We start from the raw sequence: 22,409 nt of genomic DNA on the forward strand, positions 1-22,409 counted from the left end.
GTTAAGCATGCAGGCAGAGAGCGTTCTCCTGAAATTGTGGTGGTTCGTTGCAACCATTTTTCACTGTCAACGGCAACTATCTCTTGGCTAGAAGCTTCAAAAGTTGAAAGTTGGTTTAACAAGTAAGAAAAAAAAAACGACCACTTCGCAAGTGCTTGGCGCTAATCAGACACAGAAGCGCGGTCGGTTACGATGACTGAATCTTTGCAGACATATATTTGGAATAGATTAGCACAAACGTAGCGAAATGGGGGGAGTGCAATAAGCATCTTGCGGACAATTCCTGTTCTCGTTTACGAAACTTTAATTAACTCGCCTACAATGTGTATGTCTGTGAGTACCTCTGAACGCTTCTTTTTATCCCCATGACTGATAGTTCATCGTTATGAAATCTTGGCTATCTGCGAGTCTCTTGAACTTCCCAATTCGTCGTTTCCTGTTTTGTGCAGACTCCGCGTGTTATCCACATAACCATAAATATTGAATTGCGCATTCGGTTACTGTGTGTGAAAATGCGTGTATACTGGAATACATTGCACGTATCTAATTTGACGAAGTGGACTTGTGGTACCATCCCGCTCAATGGCGTAACCAGGGTAGGGGGACAGACCCACCTCCTAAAGTTTTTTCAATTTCTCGTGTATGTGTGTGCTTCAACGAAACAAACAGATGCTAAAACATACCTAAGGTATTGTCGCTATTCTTCCCACCACCACAAAAGCATTTCGGGCTACGCCAGCGATTACAACATCGCGAATCATCTCTGCTATCATAGATGTGGTATACAGCGCGTTGTTTCGGCATCGCTCTGTTAGTTTATACGAAAAGTTCTAAATACATATAAATATCAATATGATATACATATATCGAAATATTTATCTTCTTTTCGCCCTCATACTCATGCCAACACCCTCACTCACTCACTCACCCACCCACTTGCTCACTCACTGACTCAATGACCCGCTCACTCAATAACCCGCTCACTCACTTACTCTGGAACGTGCACTCTCTATTAAAGAGTACGAGGTGCACTACAAGAGGGAGCACGGTTCCTGGGATTCGGTACACGTGGCACCTCCGCAGCCGAAGGCGAAGGCCACTGGTGGCACCGGAGCCAGAGAGACACCTTCGCCGCCCAGAATGGCCTCGGCCACTCGAGTCAACGGCACATGGTTGGCTCACGAGCTGACCGGCCTGTCATGTGGCACGCAGTACCACATCTACGTGGTGACCGTGGCTGACAGGGGTCGCAGCGAGCCCAGCGACACCGTATTCGCAAGGACGAAGGGCGGAGGTAAGAATGCATGACTCTGTACATTCATCACACATAAAAGCGTCATCTCATCAGAAAAAGGAAGCGTAGAGAAAGGCAGAAGCAAGTGAGGTTAACCAGTAAAACGTTCATTGGCTGCCTTACGTTGACTTAATATCAAATGGAGAAATAAAAAATTGAGGCAACTTCACACCAGTGTTGTGAAGCCTGAAGGAAGAGCTGAGGTGGGTGGCCTTTCAAATATTTCTTCATTTTTTCTAATTTTTCTTCTTTTTCTTTGTATTTCTCACTGTTTTGTGTAGCTCTTTTTTAAACTTATTTATTTCATTATCTTTCTTTTGCTCTGCATCATTTTTTTTTCTTTCCAGCGTTTTCTATCTATTTATTTCTCCCAGTTGGTTCTCTCTAAGTCTTCGTGAAGTACTCTTTTTTTGTTCTATAATTCCTCTGTCTAATTTTTTCTTTTTCTTCTATATTTCTCTACGTCTTTCTCTCTATTTGTTTTTCCGTCATTCTAGTATTTTTATTCCTTTACTTCTTCTATTTCATTCTCTCTCTTTTTCTCTCACTCTCTCTCTCTCTTTCTATGTATATATTAGGCGTTTTTTAACTTGTTTTTACTCCAATTATCTCGATTTCTCTCCATTTTTTCATCGCAGACTCTCCCTTCTTTACCTCTATCTCTTTCTATCGCTTTCTTTCTGTCTTTTTTGCTTGTTCGTCTTTGTTTCACACTCACCTCTGATGTACACGATAATGGGGCTTCCCCTATTGCTGGGGCGCATACCAGCAGAGGAGTTTTGCGCGACGAAGCGCAAGTTACTGACAACCTTGACATTTTCACTGTATAAAGAACGAAGAGAGCGCGTACTTTTTTATGATTATAAGAGCTTTCTTTTTTACGATGGAGCGCAAGTTACTGCCGCTTAAACGGATTCGCTGTTTAGGACAAGTCCGAAAGAGTGAAATAACTGCTATTGTTGCCTTACACTTCCAAGGATCTTATTTCTGTTTAACATTACTACGCGAACTTTCACGTGCTTTTTTCGTGCTTACTTGTTCAATTGACCTATAGCGAATTTTCTCATTGACGGCACACGAACGCAGTGCCATCGTCGCCCAAGCAGAAGGTTTTCGTGTCGGCCAACGCGAACTCGCTGACGCTTCGTCCGTTCTCCTGGGCGTCTGGTTCATCCGGCTGCCCAGTGTCGCACTTGGCCGTCCAGTACAGACCACGTGACAGCTCGGGACCCTGGACAGTGGCCTCGCGCTCACTGCAGCCGCGAGAGGGTCCCATGACGCTGCACCACTTACGGCCGGACACCTGGTACAACTTGCGCGTCACGGCACACACCGAGGCTGGCACAACCTCGGCAGAGTACGCCATCCGCACCTTGTCAGCTTCTGCCACGCTCACAGGTACTGCGCTGATTGTTGAATGCGTGACCTTAATCATTAGCCTCAGTTAGCCAAGAAAGCGCCTTTAAAAGTGTTTTCTTCCGAATTAATCTGTTCTATCTTTAAATATTTTAGGCATTGGAGAATTACGTGCAATTTTAAACGCTGCGGCTAAATGTAAATGCTGTAATATTAATAATGATTAGCCCTTGAGTGAACTTTAAACGCACATCCTAAAGGGTAAATGAAGAGCAGTGCATGGAAAATGAAACACCCGAGCACACATATGAAAAAAAAATACTCCTACGCACATAGAAAACTACAGCAACACAAAGATGAGGAAACCATTGTTTAACGGGCCCAGCGCGCGCAAAGATAAAACAATCAAAAATAGAACGCACAATATAGACAGTAATCGGAAGCAAATCCAAATAGAAGGAGCAAGAACGCTGACACGAAAAGAAATTGACACAAAGACAACGTGAGTAATATTGAACTGGAATGAAAAATAGTTTAGTAGAAAAATAGTAGAAAAATAGTAGAAGTAGAGTGGAGGAATTTGTTTATCGTGCAAAACTATATCAAGACAGTGGAAATCAGGGATAAAAAGGATGCATGCGGACTATGAAACACGTCAAGATCATAAAAATTAACATCATAGACACGAACTACTTAGCAAGGGTGGATTTCTGGTCTTGTCGGTGTTACACGTTCACAGGGTTGAGCGCAACGATTTATGAACGAGGACAAGACAGCCAGAACACACGCAAGCACTACTGTGCCGTAGCGCTTGTGTGTGTTCTCCCTCTTCCGTCCGCGTCAATTCAGCGATGCTTGTAACCTTATGAACTAAATAGCGGTTGCGTTCGGTGTACAGCATAGTGTTGCAAACACTGTGCTGAAGCAGGTGGGTACATGAAATAGTTCATTTTCTCTAGTTAACTTGCACGAAATTCTAAAGTTTATACAACTGAGAAATGCAAGGTAGAATATGATACCGTGAACTAGCTTGCAAAAAAATAACAGATCAACGTGACTTCACAAGTTAGTAGTGGGGTGGCAATGTTGACAATTCATAAGTACTTTAACGATATATAGCCTTTCAAGTGAAGTTATGGCTATCTATGGCGAGAATTTTTTTTTTCGAAGCTCATTCAATAGTACCACTGCTGGATTGAGTAATCCCATTCAGGATCGCATGTGCACACTCATGTTGAGTAAGAAATATGAAATATTGTGGTGTGCAATTTCTGGAAGGCTTTAGGACTAGTGAATTCTCTAAATATTTTTTAAACACAACCGAGAGACGATGACTTCGCATAGCAGCACGCTTACCGCGAGCACAAATGTTTAACGTGCTGTAGAAAAGAACCCTAAGATCACTGATCTACAAGACATTACATCATGGCACAGATTTGACATAGTGTGAAAAGTGGCACACTAAATGTTTAACGAGTTATTTTAGCACCTTAACGTTGCCATCAGCGCATTATCTTTAAAGCTGTGAACAATTTTTCGCTTGCAAGAGAGCTCATACAAAGACTGTAGATAGCTTTTGGCCATTCTAGGTGTCAATTCATTACCACCTTCAACCTCAGCATCATATACGCCTTCTCTCTCCTTCTTATTCCACCCTCTACCCTCTCCGAACGCTAAGAAGCAGGTCTGAAAATTTATTCAGGTCACCCTCTCAGTCCTCCACTCAAAATAACCCTATAACAAAAATATTTGTCGTTGAGATATTCAGGCATAGGTTGTTGCAGTTGCACTATTCGGGAAAAAACACAGATCTGACTGCATCAAGCGATAGTCGTTAACAGAATCAATATATCTCGATGTCATTGGCATGCAGAGGGAAAAAGTAAAAAGAAATGGCACGTTTTCAATGCAAACGAAAACCAAATTACTCGCCTATTCATCCCACTAAATGCAAAAGTACGCCCTATGCTAGTCATTGCAATGAACGGTACTTCCTGCTCCTTAAATTGTAACTGGTCCTAAGGCTTTAGTTTCGCATCGTGACTATAAGGCCAAGGTTTGCGCTTGCTTGAGTAGGAAAGGCAGCTTGTTTTCCAAAAAAGGCACATTGTGTGCTTTTTAAAGCAGCCAGCCTATCACAAAAAATCAAGTTGCAGGCTTATGGTCGACATTCGTTAGACTGGTGCGTTGTGCCCGTACAAACAGATCGATGTTTTCTATTACGACATCTCAATTCACTTTTGATGCACTTGGTATCAATTCATCGTGGCCCATATTTGGAATAATTTAGTTCATTTTTTCCGCATCACTGACTCACGCACCGTCATATTATTATACTCAGCCAGATCAATAAACATTTCTAGTGACAAGGCGCTGAAAAAAGTTAATGCGAAATTCATTTAATGTTCTGGTAGTTGATAAATAAGGGAGCAAGTCCAAAAGGTAAGACACTGTCAAAAAAGTATTCGTAGAAATTTTGAGCACACAGCTTTTTTTTTGTTCTTCTGCACTAGTTTTTTTGCGCATATTTAGGGTGTTCACTTGAATGGACAAACCAGATGCTCATTACGTGAGTCATAACTTATGCAATGTCGCTGCAACGTTTTCTTCGTTATTTAGCTGCTACGATTACGCGCAATGTTGCTTGCGATTGGCTGACGCCTAGCCTTAACCCATTGCCTTCTACCATGCTGCCGCAACGGGCCTTCGGCGCACATCACAGGCACTGTACTCCCGGAATTGATGGTCGGGAATGGCGGTGGTGGCGCGGACGGTGACCTAACCCTGTTGGTGCCCATCGCTACCTCGCTCAGCTTGGCCTTGACTGCCGCCGCACTGGTCTTGGGCTACCTTTGCTGCAGGAGGCGCGCAGATCCCACATTCGACAAGGGTCGCGGTAAGCACCAACGCACTAACGGCTCTGCTACTGATTTACGAAGTTTCAACTATGCAAACAAACTTATTTCATGAAATAGGCACTAAGTTGAAGCAATTATTCAGCTTATATCGGTAAATTGTCTTCTGACAGCTCTACTGTCTTTAACGTAACCATGATAGGTTTATTACCGGAAGAGTAAAGTGAAGGTCAAAGTTTCGTTTTAAAATTTCGTGCTGAAACCAGCGCAAGCGACGTGACAAAGTGAAAAGTTTACTTTTCGTATTTTGGCGACATTGGCTCAACTGAACTCCCTGAAACTTTTTAATTCAGGACTATCATCTCTCTGAGCCATATGTGCTACATTTACATTGATTAAGAACCACGTAGGCCCTACAGCGGGCAGTCAAAATTTATTACGTTCCGACGTTCGGTGCGAGAATCGCAACGTGGCTTCACCACCCAAGTTTTCTTCCTTGCGTGTTTTCACTTGCCAAACGTCTATAGAGGCAGGCGTGGTTACTTCTAAATTCGGAAAAAGTTGCTTACTAATAGGGAAAAAAATCGTTTTTCTTCATATTGTTCTTTTAAGAGAACATTGCAAGCGTTCTAATGATAGACAGCAACGCACCAGGTATTAGTGAGCTAAAATGTGTAGAGATTATCTTTGATATCACTGATTTCATGGTACTGGCAAAATGCACATACTTCTAAAGCATCCACCCAGTCGACTAGAACATGAAAGTCTTCGTTTTTTTTTTTCTTGTTTTGTCGATGTATCAAACATTCCGAGCCCCTCTTCGAAAGCTGTCCGGAAAGAACGTTTTTTTTTATGATTCCTTAAATATTGGTGGCATTGTAAGCTTTGGGTATTTGACCATGTTTTGCATTGCCTCCGATATCGGCCCACCTTAGATCAAGCAGTATTGTTTTAAAATGCACTGGCCGGTGTGTCTCAACTTTGCTTGAGGGGCACCCGTCGGCAGTCCTCGAAAGCTTTCTCTCACACGTACAACATACGATGTGCGGGGCAGTGTTACTTATTTGTACTTAATATAGAGCATGACGACTATAGCAATGCCAAATATGCGCCTGGTGGGTCTATATGTTGGCACTGTAATAATAATAATATTAATAATAATAATAATAATAATAATAATAATAATAATAATAATAATAATAATAATAATAATAATAATAATAATAATAATAATAATAATAATAATAATAATAATATAATTATATAAGTTATTATAATTATTATTATTATTATTATTATTATTATTATTATTATTATTATTATTATTATTATTATTATTATTATTATTATTATTATTATTATTATTATTATTATTATTATTATTATTATTATTATTATTATTATTATTATTATTATTATTATTATTATTATTATTATTATTATTATTAACTTCATTTCTGCCTCCAGAAATACAAGCATATGGGAGCTGCAGATGATACCTCCCCATCTCACTCTTTCGCACCCTTTTTCCATAAGCAGCATACTACGTTGTCGGGAAATGACACTACAGTCGAGGATTGTAGAGGGCCTTAATCTTTCAGAAGACACAAAGTATTATGATCGTAGTAGTTGTAATGACAACGATGAAAGCGGTGGTTTTTAGCAACACCAGTTATGCAGATTGATAGTAAAAACAGTAGCAGAAAAATATGAACGACAATGAAACGTAAATTTTACGTGAGCACTTCTGTTCTTGCAGTATGTAACCTAAATATGCTAGAAGAATGCCTTCGCCTCACGAGAAATACAACAAGGGACGTACTTGCCAACTTCGCTTTCTCAAACGCCAAACCCATTCAACTTATATCAGTGAAAGAAACAGTGTGCATACTCGTGAGTGATTGGTTGTATATTGTACCTTAGTAGGGCACTTTTGTTTACTGTGATCTAGCGACACAATTCACGACACATATAGAGGGCATGATTTATATTTCTGTTTTTCTCAATAAATAATGTCGTTACATACAGGAGTCCCGCTACAGCTAGTGGGTTCACTGGACCCCTAAAACATATCAAACTTCAATTATATTGCGAGGATAACAACTTGGCACAATCTGAAAACTCTTTTCATTCAGACAATCAAACCGACTTGTTATGTGCGCAAATATGTTTCTTCTTACTACGGCTATGCGTAAGGCAAAGCACGCTTTACAGACAACCTTACCACGTCTCTTTCAATATGGTTTGCAGTTGTCAACATGCCACGGCAAGCTTGTCAATAAAATGCTATACGTACATATCCTCGTTTGTAAGTGTAATAAGCTGATAAATTTTTGTTTCTTGTATTGCTTATCAATTCGTTTCTATTGTTTTTTCATTTTATTTTTTATCTGGTTCCTTCTCTCTTTCTGTCATGATTTTTTTTCTTTCGGCCCTTATTTATCTCTCTCTCTTCCTGTCTTTCTCTTTCTCTCTTTATCTTTCTTTCATTCTGTTCCTTTATTCCCTTCTATTTTTATATGTCTTTCTGTTTCTTTTTTCTCTCTGCGTGTCCTTCTCTCGTTCCAAGTATTTATGTCTTTACTTCCTTAATTCTCTTCCTTTATATCACCTTCTTGCGGCCTCTCTTTTTTTTAGTTTCTTTACTTTTTTTCCCTATTTCTTTCTTTCATTCTTTCTCTTTCTCACGTGTTTCACGTGCTCCACTTCGTATAGCATAGCTTCTATTTAATCCTCCTGCACCCCACAGGGCGGTCTTTCCAACTCCATTTGAGCTTGCCCACCTATGTTTCTTCTTTTTCACCACCGCCAAACTACGGTGAGCTACAATAGCACTATTCTTACTACAGCACTCACAGCACCCGCCGTTCTTACCAACAGGGGGCCACGCAGTAGTAGGAGGTGGTCGCAACGCCAGCAACGACACCCTCGCCGAGTCGGTGCTGATGAAGCGATCCAGCATCGACAACGTCCTCTCTACGCTCACTTCGGTGTCCGGCCGGCAGGGGTCGTCCTGCCTGGCCTCACCGGGACGCCACTCCGCAGTAGCACCCACAGTCACGCCCACGCAAGGTACGCAAACAATGCCAACGCTAGGGCTGTGTGGCATTTCGTTGTACGGGTGTAATCGTCCACAAGAACACTCGGGATTGAGACGCTTCTTTTCACCAGTATTCACAAACTATGACGCGTCTTTTATTTCTTTCTTAATTCCATCTACACTGCTCGAGAGGCAGCGTCATCTTAAATTGTACCTGCAATATTTTTCAAAGTAATCTCTGAAAGGTGCATTAAAAAAGATTACCGTTTTATTATTCAACTGCCACTCCTCAAGTAAGAAGGAAGTTATACATAAATTCGTCGCGTGCTTTTGGCGCTTTTTCTCCTATTGTACCAGTGAGCGTGCTGAAGCCTATGCAGAGGAAGGGGAGCGACAAGGGGGCTAGAACATGCACCTATTCGTAAGCGTGTGTCATGAACACGCCTTGAGCGCTTTTTATCTTTTTCTTTTTGAAGAGCGGCTTACTTTGTGTGCGATCGCCAGCGCATGTGCGCACATGTGGCGATACACCATAGAGGCCGCGTTAACTATGTCGCTCACGATGCAAGAATCAGCCAATTGACGAAAACTTTGTGTTTATGGCGCGATCATTTACGTCGATAGCATCATTTGTCAAGAAATGGGGAACAATTTGTAGCTGTCATTGAAAGTTATTTACAAACTCCAGGCCACGTGCTGTGCTGTATAGCGTTTGGTGCACGTGTTCCAAGAAGCTTCGACTGCCGATCGGCAGTGTTTTCTTACAATACTGAATACAGTCGCAGGAAGCCTTTATGTCTGATGAAGTCAGGGGATACATTTGGATTTTACACATTTATTCTCGCAAAATTTTGCGATCATGAGCATTCAGTGACATTTTGGCGATAGAGGAGTGCCGTTTTTCACACAACTACTTGTCTCATGAACTTCCGATAAATGTTCTTCAAGTGCTGGGGTTGCACTGCTCTCCAACTAAGGCTTGCTACAAATCGTAGGGCTTGATTTCAATCGCAGTTGCCGGCACTCCTTTTCAAAAATTAATTCGCTCATTCTCATTATCATCATATTTATAACCATCCTCATTTTTGTCATCAGTGTTAGAATCAGTCAGAGATTTTAGGTCACACTCGTACTTGATTAGGAAATTCGGTGCACAATAGTTGGTGAAAATATCTGGTACAATAACAAAGCAGAGTAGTTTGGCGGACTTTCGGCATGGCCCCATGAGTTGAGCCCTCAGTCCAGCAAGCATGACAATGCAGATCAATTGCATGACCAAATGAAAATAATTGCCTTTACGAATTATTTAAGAATTATTTAACTGACTACAAAGCGACAGGAAGACTGAGTCATCGAATTACACAAATTAAATCTTGAGCTATGCTACAACAAACTCTGATAACTTCCCTAAGCTCGCGAAAGGCAGCAATGGCTTTTTTTTTTTCATTACAGGTTCAATTGATGACATATCAGGGTATGCACCATTCCCAGAAACCCAAATAAAGTCCAGAATAGTTCTCAAGAAAACGCAGGTAAGCTGTCTAGCATTAAAAACTGGCTACTGTGAGCCAATAACGTGCGCATTTATTGAATTACGGTGTTGCTCATTTGCTCATTTTCACAGGAACAACCTGTAGCAAACACTAGGATGAAGAGGCTATTTTCAATTCATAATTTTTCCAGCAACAATGGTAAGTACGAAGCTTTAATTCTTCTTTAGCCGGGAAGAGTTAATATCGCATCACAGTAACATTTCTTGAGCGCATTACAAAAGTGTGCCGCCTCGCTAATGCCGAAGTAGACATCTAACATTGACCGAGTGAATAAGTTGAAACACTATTCTGTTTCAAGTCGAGCACTCTACGTTGTGATAAGAAAATGGCTAGGCCGTGTATAGGGACACTCGTGTATAAGGAACTCTGCTGGAAGCCTCTAACCTTTCGGGCATAAAGGCTTCCAGCAGAGTTCTGACACCACTGCTTCGCAAACGTGGATGCAGAACTGGACTTTACTTGCTGCTGAATTTTCATGCGGCATTTGCTGAATGTCAAATTGGCGTCGATTTCCACCGATTAGTCATTCAACAAGACAAATTATCACTCCTCTACATTAACAAAGACTCTGTTTTTAGGACAGTATAGAAACAACAGATACAACTTCTGTACTTTCCCTGCGTGACTATAACATATACGTATTTGTATGAGCCGTGTACGTGATGTCACTAATATGGTATGTGTAAAACATGAGAGGCACGTTAAAGAAGGCATTTATTTTGGCGTTTTTTCTCTGTGTCTTTCCATCTTTTTTCTCTTGTCAAAAGCGCCTAAATTGGGCCACCTGCATGACTTCCTCCCATTGATTACACACTGCCCCTGCCTTCGTTAACAGTCGTTTTAATTCGCTGTCATAATAGCTGAAACGGCGCATGTGACGAATGCGGTCTCGAGGAGACAGCCGAACATGTTTTCCACTAATATCTTCGATACGAGGAGAAACACTCGTGACTCAACTAGCGCACATTGTGGCGTACCAATCTCATGACAAAAACTAAACAAGAACTGATATCATGTTGGTTGGTACTGATTCATTGTTTCTGAGAGTGCGAAGGACAGCCAAGGAGCTGTTCTTTTATGAGCGCATGGCGCAATCACATAGTGCGGGCTGTGGCACCATATTTGCTGAAGCAATCAGCAGGATCAGTATTGATTTTTTTATTCACTTAGCCTATTTCTGGTGCATGCACTCATGACACAAGTTAGCATGAGTGGACGTGGCCATGTGGTAGCATCTTTTCGCATCTTTGTTCGTTTTAACGTTGTTTAGCTTCTATGCCTTTCCTTTTCTCGGGTGGCTACTCCTGTATACTTGGCGTTACCACACGCTAAAATTTTGTTAAAAGTCACGCTTGTCCTGTGTATTTTTCCGTAGCACATGTCTTTCGCGCTTTAAAGAGCTTATAAATAAGAGAACAATTATCTTTGGAATACCGGCTCCCATGATTCCCTGGCTGGAAAGGAATCCGCGTGCATATATTGTAGTTTTTACTGGAACAAACCTGCACGAATGGCTTTATAAATTACGGTCGTCATCATGCGCTGTGAACAGAAGTGAATCTGTGCCTCCGATTCTCTTTCCCTAACTTTTTTTCTGGAGCCCTCCGTCTTCATCCATCGTGAGGCAGAAAATGACGATTTTCTTCTGGTTTTCACTTCTGTACGTTTACTATCTCTATATTTTCTTCCTTGCCTATTTTTCTGGTTGAAGTTGTGCCAACAAGGCAATGAAACAACTCGTAGCTAATGTAGTTTTGACTTTTGAGCCAGCATGACATCCTGTGCCACTTTATATGTCTTGTCTGTGGTTCTCCCCATCAAGCCCAATATGGCCTTAGCAGGCCAATCTTCATTGGATTGTTGCTCTCTCAAAATTGTAATAAAAACATAACCATATATAAATCAAATATTATTATTATTATTATTATTATTATTATTATTATTATTATTATTATTATTTATTATTATTATTATTATTATTATTATTATTATTATTATTATTATTATTATTATTATTATTATTATTATTATTATTATTATTATTATTATTATTATTATTATTATTATTATTATTATTATTATTATTATTATTATTATTATTATTATTATTATTATTATTATTATTATTATTATTATTATTATTATTATTATTATTATTAGCAGTGGTAGTAGTATCGTAGTCTTAAGAAATGCACGCAACACCCCTGAATAACTGATCCGACTACTAGCCTCACAATCGATTTTTCAACTCTTGCTAAACCGAATACATTTTTGATAGATCCAAAGGCAGGCCTACAGTACTTAATTTTACTATCAAGGTACAGTTGTCATATTTTTTACTTGAAATCAAGCTTTGTTACATGGGAATAGAATCTGTTCATACAAACGTTTGGTGCGTGTATCTGCTCTAGGGTGGCACTCGTTTTGAGCGATATTTTTCTGGGTAATGTTGATCGGCTTGTAAACTGTGAAATGCGTGATCTGCTCGTAACAGTTTTTCACTACATTGGTGACTTCCTAATTCTTTACCTGAATTATTATGCCCTTTTTTTAAAGCAATAATACCTGGAAGATATTTAAGGAAAGGGCGTTTGGACTTAATCGCACCAACAAATTACCGAATAATAATTGCTTGTAGCTTTTGGACCTCTGCTTGTTTTTGCAACATTACCACGTTCGCTGATGTTTCTTTCCTTGTTCTCATCTCTTGAGGGCGAAGCTTAAGGGGCCTCCAATTTTTGAGAATGTCAATTCTACAAACTCTTTAGAGTCTGCCATCGCGAAGTTCTGTATGCACAAATGCCAGCACAGCTTTCAGCAGCAGGTTCATCGACAAAGGAACGTTGGGTTTTCTCCGCATGTACTTGTGTGAGCGTCTGAAAGACCAATCAAGAATTATAGATGCCGCCCGGTTGAAACCACTGAACCTGGTGGAAAGGTAAAAAAATTGCTGTCATACCTTACGTGCGCTAGCTATCGCATCGGTTTAGGAAGTATCCAAAAGTATCTTCTTCGAGACAGAGTTGAGAAAACCTTGTGCTCCCATAAAGGAGAGCTAGACAGCAAGCCGGTGTATGTTGAACGGTGATGAACTGCAATACCGCCATTTCCTGCCCCATCAGTCTGGTCTATCACATTTCCCTTTCCTGCGGAAAGGTGTATACAGGCCGTTCCGGCAAATGCATTACCGAAGTGCTTCACCAGGCTAATATTACCTCAAAGGGAACGCTGACGTCACACCTTTAGGTCTATTTCACATCAAACCTTTTTTTCGGTAACACTGTCATTATGCTGTAACTCAAAAACAAAAAGGCATGTAACTTCCTGACATTCTCTATCAAAAAGATGAGAGATAGAGAATAAAACATTTATTTGCGACAGAGGAAGGAGTGTCGGTGAGTGGGCTCCTTAGTCCGGGATCCCATTGGCACGGGCCGCTGTCCTTGCTCGTCTCACGAGGGCCTCTTGGGTCTTCTGAACGAGCTGGACAGAGCTGCCTCCCACCTTACAGTGTTATGCTGTGCACTGGGTTGTAGAGGTGGATTGTGTGGGCATTCCCATACCATGTGGTACAGGGTGGCTGTTTTAGTGACGCAGAACCTGCACTGTGGTGTGTATGTGTCGGGATCTATCTTGGACAGTATGTATGAATTGGGGTAAGACAAGGTCTGCAGGCGACGCCACGATACCTGAGATTCTTTACTGAGCTTTGGCCCCGGGGACGGAAGTTTTCGTCTTTGGTGTTCTAGAATATCTGTGTATGTTAGGAACGGGTCCATACGCATAGCCGAGGGTGGGTGCGATATGCCGGGGTTGGAGGACCGGAAGAGTGATTCACGGGCCGAGGCATTAGCGAGCTCATCGCCTCTAACTACGCAGTGGCCAGGTATACATATCAGCTGTTTCCATTCGCCCTCTGAGCGTGAGGACGAAAGTTGTGTAAGAAGTCGATGCGCAATGGGGACAATGTAGCATTTACTGTTCAGCACATGTACTTGTATAGTATCTGTGTTACAAGATACTGAGTAACTTATACGCAAACTTACTTTGCTTCGTGATTCGCAGATGCTCATAAAGGAGGTCGAGGAGCGGAAGCCGCCCACACACCAACAGCACAGTTCAACCACTACGACGAGCCAAAAGCGACGAAAGCTGCAGGCTGTCCAAAGAAATGGCAGCATCCGGCCGAAAAAGGCAGTCGGCCCTATGTGATACCGCAAGAAAATAGTGAGTATATCTGTCGTTTAAATTTTGCTCAAATCTTTTCATCGAATGTTTTCTTGTAGATGTTGTTTTGTTTTTAAAAAACTGGCTTATGCCCATGAGAGAGAGCCAAACTGTAGCTGATTAAGGCTTACATGTTGCCTAAATGGTAATACGTGTCGAGTATAGGTCACCAATTAGTGACCTATGTGTGCTTTTGTTTGACTGCTGTGAAGCTGCCCAGTGTATGAGGGGACCAGGGGCTCTTCAAGCTGCTCAATGCAGCTTCTTTTCTGCCTGGTAATTGTCGTAAGTAAGCCACAAATCACAAGGCCAGTTAATGTCGTCAGATAATTTTCGCGTCAAATACATCAGATCTGCAACGAATGTCAAACAGTAACTGCGCTTTGCGAACAGCATTTTCTTTAATGCAAAGTGAATACGTGGCTAGAAAACCTCGACGGCATACAAAATCATGCAACGCTCGTAAAATCAAGCTTAAATGTATTTTTACGATACTGAAACAGAGCATGCATAACGTGGGTCTCCAGCAGTGACTCTCAATTGCGAATAGAATTTTTTTAACGTAAAGCATATCTGTGGCCTCGAATCCTCAAAGTCATTCAAGGTCATGCTGAATTTCTCGGGTGAAATAAAAGTTTTGCTTTATAGTAGTAAACCACATCGTGTATCCAATGTATCTCGAACAAAATTTGTCATTCGAGTGCAACATTCTTCTTTACGTAATGACTGTGGCCAGAAAACCTCAAAACAACTAATGGTGATTAAGTATTTTGTATAAAAAGTAACGTTTTATTTCGTTATAGTTACCCATGACAGATCTCCAGAGAAATCCAAATATCAGCTCAAATTTTCAAGCAGCATTTTTCTAACGTGGGAAGCAAATATTTGACTACAAAACCTCGAAGTCATTTAATCGAAGTCAGGTTTGATTACCAGTGACTAATTGTAGTCTGACCCTTTGACGTCTTTTGGATCATTTCATAATGTCCCATTCGTAGCGCATGCGTTTCGTACATTTACGCTATTTTTTATTACTAGAGCACTGCTGCAGATGACATCAACGTTTTAGATATTTCCAAACATTGATCTTTTACTCTGACGTAAATTGTAATTGGCCTTCAGTGTCCTTTTCCTAAAGCTGAAAAATGTGCACTAGGCCTGTAGACGTACGCATTCAATTATCTGTTGCATACAACCACCATAAACCCCTTATAACAGATACACACTACGTGCTGTCAAGTTCTTTTTTTTTTCTTTTTTTACGTGCATATGTACAGCTATACTTCTAGTATAATGTAACGTACTCCCTTTTGATAACCTCTGTCATGAGTGTTGGAGCTATAGGCATTGCTATCAAAAGCAACCACACCCCCCTCTTGGTATTTTAACACACCTTCCACCTTCTATTCCTAAGGTAGCCCCTATTCCTATAAACATGTTTTTTCAAAGTGAAACTGCCATTCTGGAGTAAAACTGCGTGGTGACCAAAAGCAGGAGCATTCCATTCTGTTTCGTGCCCTTATTTTGTCACATGGCATAGCGATGAAGCTTGCCATTTTATTACATCTCACCTATTCCAGTTTTACACTTCAAGTCACTTACCTTTTCTAGAGGTCATGAGACATTGCTTCTACTGATCATCTAATTATTCAAGTCCACAGTGAACTTTGTTCGTTGTGGTACTAAGGCAGTGCTACAGTGCTGACTTGTAACAAAATTCATTTAACAGTCATGTGTGGAATTACGTATCCAGGGTTTACTTCATTGGCTCCAAAAAACTGTTGACCTCAATAAAGAGGAGCGACAATATAATTGTACGACAACGTTGACACAATCATTCCGCTTATGTAATGAAAAACGCTGTTGACAGAATAATCAATTGTATATGTCAGCACCAAATGCTTTTTATTGATGCGACAATGCACCCGTCATTTAAAAGCAACATCAAGCAGTTACTGAGCTTGCATAGCAAGAAGACGTATTTACCATTTTTTTTTTACCACAGAGTCCACACTAGAAATGGAGATGGAAGAGGATGAGTCACCACGGTGGTCTAAATCACGGAGGAGCAACAGTAACTTCGTGAACTCTGGATCCACGATAGAGTAAGTTACATTAGCTTAAAGGTGCACTAAAGAGCAAAACACTGTTTCAAGAATTAGTAAAGTGCAATTTCACAATCCCGACATGACACTTGGTAAGCAAGAAACTGCGGTTGGAGACGCCACCTTGATATTCTTGGAGACACCACCTTGACCCCGAAACCACTCCACACGACACGCCTTTGTGCTACCGTTTCGTGTCGAAGAATTTCTCTATCTATAAATTCATGTATCATGTATTATTTTGCCCATGTAATCTCGCCATGTGATTTTAGTTGCAGAAAAGTATTTCTTCTTCGACATAGCGTTCATGTGCGAGAAGTATTCAAGGCTGACTGTCATATCATTTTTATTAAAAATTGTGCTGTCAAAGAAAGAACGCCCTTTATTCAGTACATTTGAAATTTTGAAGCCACCATCTCCACATTGTTCTGCTTTTTTCTTAACATTTCCACTTTTTTTTTCAGAGAAAAAACGTACTTCTTTAGTGGAGAAGAATTGCACAGTGATGTACAAGGTGAGTACACATTATTCATTTCTTTGTCAATATTTATATATACCCACCAAATGTTTTATTGAGTGCACGTCAACTTAACATGCGTTCTTATGAGGTGCCCTACATATGTGGAGTCTCACTCACGGTGCGATGACTCACTGGCCTAGGTCTCCACGTAGATTCAGAGGGCTGTCCAAATGCCCTGTTCTCCACCCCTCAACTTTGGAACGCATACCATAATAAGATTACATAACAGGCCCTGCCATAAGTTGACTCTCACCACAGAACCATCCTGTATCCACCCATGCCCATAGATTGTGAGGCCTAATTAGTGGCTGAATTTTGATTTCTACATGTAGTCTAATGCCATAATCAATGTAGCACAAATATCTTTCTGTACCTCTATCAATGCATTGACCCATTTACATTGTATACCTCATTATGGTGTACAGTTAATTGAACCTGACATTCCATGCGTCAAGTTGAATTGATAGGGTTGCCAACCCTGGATTCGTTGCGCCCTCGGTATAAGCAAAAAGCCTGCGCCTCTGCGAAAAATCATAGAAAACCGTCTACATAAATTTTTCCACTGCATTAAAGAGAACTACAACTGTTCACGCATTTAAACAGGTCAAAAAATCTCAGTAATGCGAATGCTACACATAGTTTCTTGATGTAACCGAATCATATTGCTACGAATCTGTCCGCTTAAGGCAATGTCACTATGCTACAAACTGTAGACCGTGCAAATGATTGTACTATGTTCATTACTGAGCTCTAATTGGGTTGTCGAACCCGAAACCGCTGTACAACCAGCATCCGAAATCATAGAGCTATAAGACCACAAAAAAAAGTTAAAATAGCTTCCTTATAGTCAAATAATTGCCATATTGTAGAAAACTTTGCCCCCTGCTACCAATAATTTCACTGGTGCATGAACTAGTGCAGCCACAAAGCTTCATTCTGCAAAATAAAGCCTTTACTTTTAAATTAGCATGGCACCTCTTGTTACAGTAGCGTTTCTGATAGTGATGATATACTCTCTTTCAGCATTCTGTGTGGCCCTCTCCCCAAGAATGCCAATGGATTATGCATCAGAAGAAATCAAGTTTTCTTAGAAGTTACAGTATCTTACACATTTACACAGAAACACATCACACATGAAAATGTGTGTGAACAGTTTATACACCTTTCAAAGTACAAAACGTTTTTGACACACAACTATTCTATGCAGCACATTTTGTTCAGAACATGATGATGTCTTGGAAGCTGTAGTACTAACAGCCACTTAGTATGTGCGCACTTAAAGAAGGTTACCTGTCATGCTGAAAAAAGTGTGTAGCATTTTTGAGCACAACTTTGAGCAAAACATAATACTGACTGTTCATTGCTCATTTAAATAAGACCAACAAGAAAGCACATAATTACCCACAACAGCAAATAGTGACCAGCCCAGCTTCCATCATAGCAAAATGCACAAGAATAACCGTTAAACACTTTAGAAACTTCTGAATGTTGGTAAATGTTTATATCGCCACACACCATACAACATTCAATGTAAGCGCTTCAATGCAGAGCAAAAACGATCTCAAACACGCCATAACATCAACGATAACATCTCGCCGACTGTGCACTCCATGTTTTTTTTGTATTTTTTTCTGTGTCAACAGTAGCCTTCGGTAACACCAGTAAAGTGAAGTGCATGATACAGCAGGAACAAAAGAATGTTCGGCTGCCAAAAAGGAGAAATTCATTGAGCAAGTCTAAGCTGCGCATTGTCCAAGGATAACAACCTTTGCTAGCAATACCGCACACCCCACTGCAACAAGAATGTTCAACGAAAAAATTCTCAGTGCCATGAGTGTTGTGCAATTTTTACGAACACTTTAGCCGTCCCTACATCTTGTAAGTAATTTGCCTTGAGTTGTTCTAACAAAACATGAATAGAGGTATAAACAATTAAAATCTAAAGATTGTTTGTTTGGAATGTCTAACACAGCATAACAACCACTTCCTCTCTGTGACCACGTAACACCAAGCTAAAGCATCTTGAGTCTCACGATCACGTATCAGTAGGCCGCCGGAAACAGCAATGCTTCAAAATCAGCAGCACTGACTGTAATACTGTATGCTTCAAATACCTTCCGGAATATTTATAGAAGGTCGTTAACAACGGTGAGAATATGACGTAGCCAGGCACTCTCAATACTTGGGAGTGGCAAGAGCTTCACAAAACATAACGTGACGCACAAATCACACACAAAAACACGAAAACTAGTGTAACATGTTCTTCCACAGCATAACCGTTGCAAACAGAAGGACGGTGGGAAGGGAAGGAGAAAACATTCCAATTTACTCATCATAACACATATCTCTTACACGGGCAATATAGCAGAACAAATGCTCACTATACTATGACTCGTAGGCAAGACTTCGTGACCAAAGTGCCAGTCTGGAAATTCGCTACTACAACGCACATCGCATGACAGGAGAATGTTATGTATGTACAAGAGCAGTATGCTGACTATTCAGATAATAAAAAAGTATTTTTGCTAAAGAGGAACCAGAAGAAAATATCAGTGTTGTATCTTCTTCATTTCTCAACGCAAATACACGGCATGCATCGACACAAGCCAAGCAGATCAACACGGATATTTGGTCAAGAACGTTTGTCCCATTGGGATGCTGTCATCATTTGCAACATACGTGTCGTTTGCACGCAGCCAGTAAGTGACTGGACTGAATGCCCTGAGCAATGTGAGTTAATGCAGTGTTGCCAGTGTAGCTGCAAGGACTGGGGCAATTAAGCTGTCATAACTTCTGCAACAGGATCACAATGAGACGAGGAGGAGGACATGGTTATACAACAGTGTTGTGGTGTTGCCACTCTGAAACGGAAAGAATCCAGAATCATTCCACATTTTCGCGAACTCGAAAGAATTAGGAATGGAATGACAACAGTTTGTAAGAATGGAATGGGAATGGAATCAAGCACATTTTCAATAAATATATTTGAAACGTACTTACGTCTTCTTCCGAAAATAGAGCACATTTTCGTCGACGCGCTGTTCTTCAAACTTCATACAACAGTAAATCAGACCCTTGAATTTAAAAATAAAGCTGTAATGTAGGAAGGCTTGGCTAATTACAGGCATTGTACATTTTTAAGCAAAGCACCTACTATAAATGTTTCCTTACATAGACTGTGTTACTCCGTAGTTTTTCTCTACTGTTCACATAACCACGGCACCATGCCATGGTAATCTTGTGTAACTATACGGTGGCAGCTTACCCATCTTACACTTTTTGATTTTTCTCCCTTGGTGGTCGAATAAGCGCTTCTCGAAGAAGCGCTTCTCTAAGTTTAGATGCGTATTGACGCCGGTGTGATGCTTGTGTTCACTGCAATCTTTCGTATACCAGCTTGTGCGCAGTCTCCTTTTTTTTTTTTTTTGCAATACTGTCCACCTTTCTCCCACCCCCACCCCACTACCCACACAGATGGTTGTCTTTGCCTGAAACACTATCGCAAAGGTGTGTAGGTCAGCGCAGCACTCATTCTCACAAGATGAACTGAGTGATGTGTTAACTGTGTGTGTGATGAACTGTTGTATAAGATGAACCATACAGTGAGAGATACGGTAGATTTTTAAAAGCATTAGTTCAGGTAGCCAGCCACAGTAGGTGATCCCACGTAACCAAGGTGGCACCTCTCACAATCCCTACGCGATGATTGGCTAAGTCGTCATTAGCATTAACACATCTAACCTTAAACAATATAAAAACAGCATTCGTTTAAACATGCGCTTTTAGAAAAAAAATCTGCTTATGCACTAACTAAATACTAATCATTTACTTGTCACAAAAAGCACTAACCTCCTAGTAAGTAAATGTAGTAAAACGCTGATTAGTGAAACTTGCTAGTTTGCAAAGTAGTTAGCGAATAGTGCTGACTCGAATAATTAATACATTACTGAATTTTCTGTTAACGGGCATTTATATGTGCGTGTACATTGTCATATGAAGGTAATTCAATTACAGAAGTATATACAGAATAATTAATTAGTGGCCAATAATTAATTTACGTGATTGGCATGGCAAGTATTAATCACCGCAACATACATAGAGACATGAATGGCGAGGACACACACAGACGAGGACATACACGCGAACGCGCACATATAATATCTAGGCTTAGCCGGTATCGTATTGTGTAGCAGTCATTTGAAGGCTATTTATGCTCCCATTTTGTAATAGCACACTGCGTACTGGTTATCAGCCTTAAAAACTAGGAAAATGTTGGACGCGTTGTACACGTCATCGTCTGCCCTCCTATATACGTGTGTCATCTCTTTGTACGAAATATTCATTCCAAAATAATTGGCAAAGTCTACATGCGTATAAGTTTTTCCTAAGCGAGTTATGATTACTGCAAGATATAGGGTGGTGTTTACAAGAGATCTGGCAATAATTGTGGCTTAGTAGTTACCTAGTTAAAAAATAAAGAAAGCGTTCTTGGTTAGCACTGGTAAAAGTTTCAAGCTTTTCTATCTGCTGGCTATAGCAAAGAGATGTCGCCAAGGCAGCAAGATACGCTCGAAACAGGTAAATGCATGCGCTGCCAACTGTTCACAAGCTTTTTAAAGATTTTGCTGACCATGCAAATAACTTAGGCAGTGAGAGAACTGCCCCTATGAAAACTAGTAGCGTGGTTGTACTGAACGATATAAGTCACCAAGCTACTATCCCTCGACCCCCGTAACGTGTTTAGTGTAGTTATGCAGTTCTTACGCATCTTGATGACATCGTTTTTATGCTGTTACAATCATTTTCAGCTGATAAAGATGCCAAAATATCCCTTTCCTACATTGAGGAATCGTAGGAATGGAACTGACCTGCCTGTTCACTCCCAGAGTGGGATTGAGCCAAGGTTGTTTGTTTCCATTCCAAAAAAGTGAAAAGAATAGAATTACGGCAGCATGCAGTTCATGGAAGTAAACTGTAATGGAATGGAGGTGCCCATACCGCAACACTGCCATACAGTGACAAAAATACTTTCTTGTTTCAAACCTTATGAGAAAAGCTGGCCTGACTACACTGACATCTGTTCAAAATTAATTGTGAGTGCTTTAGAGCATTATACTGTCACGTAACAGTGAGGGTAGCCCGAAGACAGGAGACCGGGAGGTTAGTAGAAATAGGAGATCCGTTTATTTGGCGGACTTGCGCCCCCTAAAGGAAAACAGACACACCGGCTTAGTGGGAGGCGAGCAGCGCGTTCGACGGCCGTCGGGTAACAGAAAATGTCCCACTGGAACGCAAGGCGCGTTCGACGGCTGTCGGGTAACAGAAATGTCCCACTGGAACGCAAGGTGCGTTCGACGGCCGTCCGGTAACAGAAATGTCCCACTGGAACGCAATGCGCGTTCACCATCCGAGATACAGTCGCCGTAGCGTCTGGCGCTATCTCTTTATCAACGAATGGT

The 22,409-nt window shown here is 40.8% G+C and overlaps 1 protein-coding gene across 1 annotated transcript in view; it reads left to right on the top strand.

Annotated features, from left to right (window-relative positions):
- Positions 1-19,497, top strand: part of LOC119172851 (cell adhesion molecule Dscam1-like) — a 284,967-nt gene extending 265,470 nt beyond the window's left edge. Inside the window, exons 28-37 of the mRNA XM_075893168.1 lie at positions 1,019-1,294; positions 2,381-2,692; positions 5,373-5,546; positions 8,386-8,577; positions 9,998-10,077; positions 10,170-10,236; positions 14,164-14,325; positions 16,331-16,430; positions 16,895-16,944; positions 17,974-19,497. Of these exons, the coding sequence (XP_075749283.1) occupies positions 1,019-1,294; positions 2,381-2,692; positions 5,373-5,546; positions 8,386-8,577; positions 9,998-10,077; positions 10,170-10,236; positions 14,164-14,325; positions 16,331-16,430; positions 16,895-16,944; positions 17,974-18,041 (1,481 nt within the window). The 3' untranslated portion in view covers positions 18,042-19,497. The remainder of the gene's footprint in view (positions 1-1,018; positions 1,295-2,380; positions 2,693-5,372; positions 5,547-8,385; positions 8,578-9,997; positions 10,078-10,169; positions 10,237-14,163; positions 14,326-16,330; positions 16,431-16,894; positions 16,945-17,973) is intronic.
- The last annotated feature ends 2,912 nt before the right edge of the window (positions 19,498-22,409 follow it).

This window comes from Rhipicephalus microplus, chromosome 4 (assembly GCF_043290135.1).
Source record: "Rhipicephalus microplus isolate Deutch F79 chromosome 4, USDA_Rmic, whole genome shotgun sequence".
Lineage (NCBI taxonomy): Eukaryota > Metazoa > Arthropoda > Arachnida > Ixodida > Ixodidae > Rhipicephalus > Rhipicephalus microplus.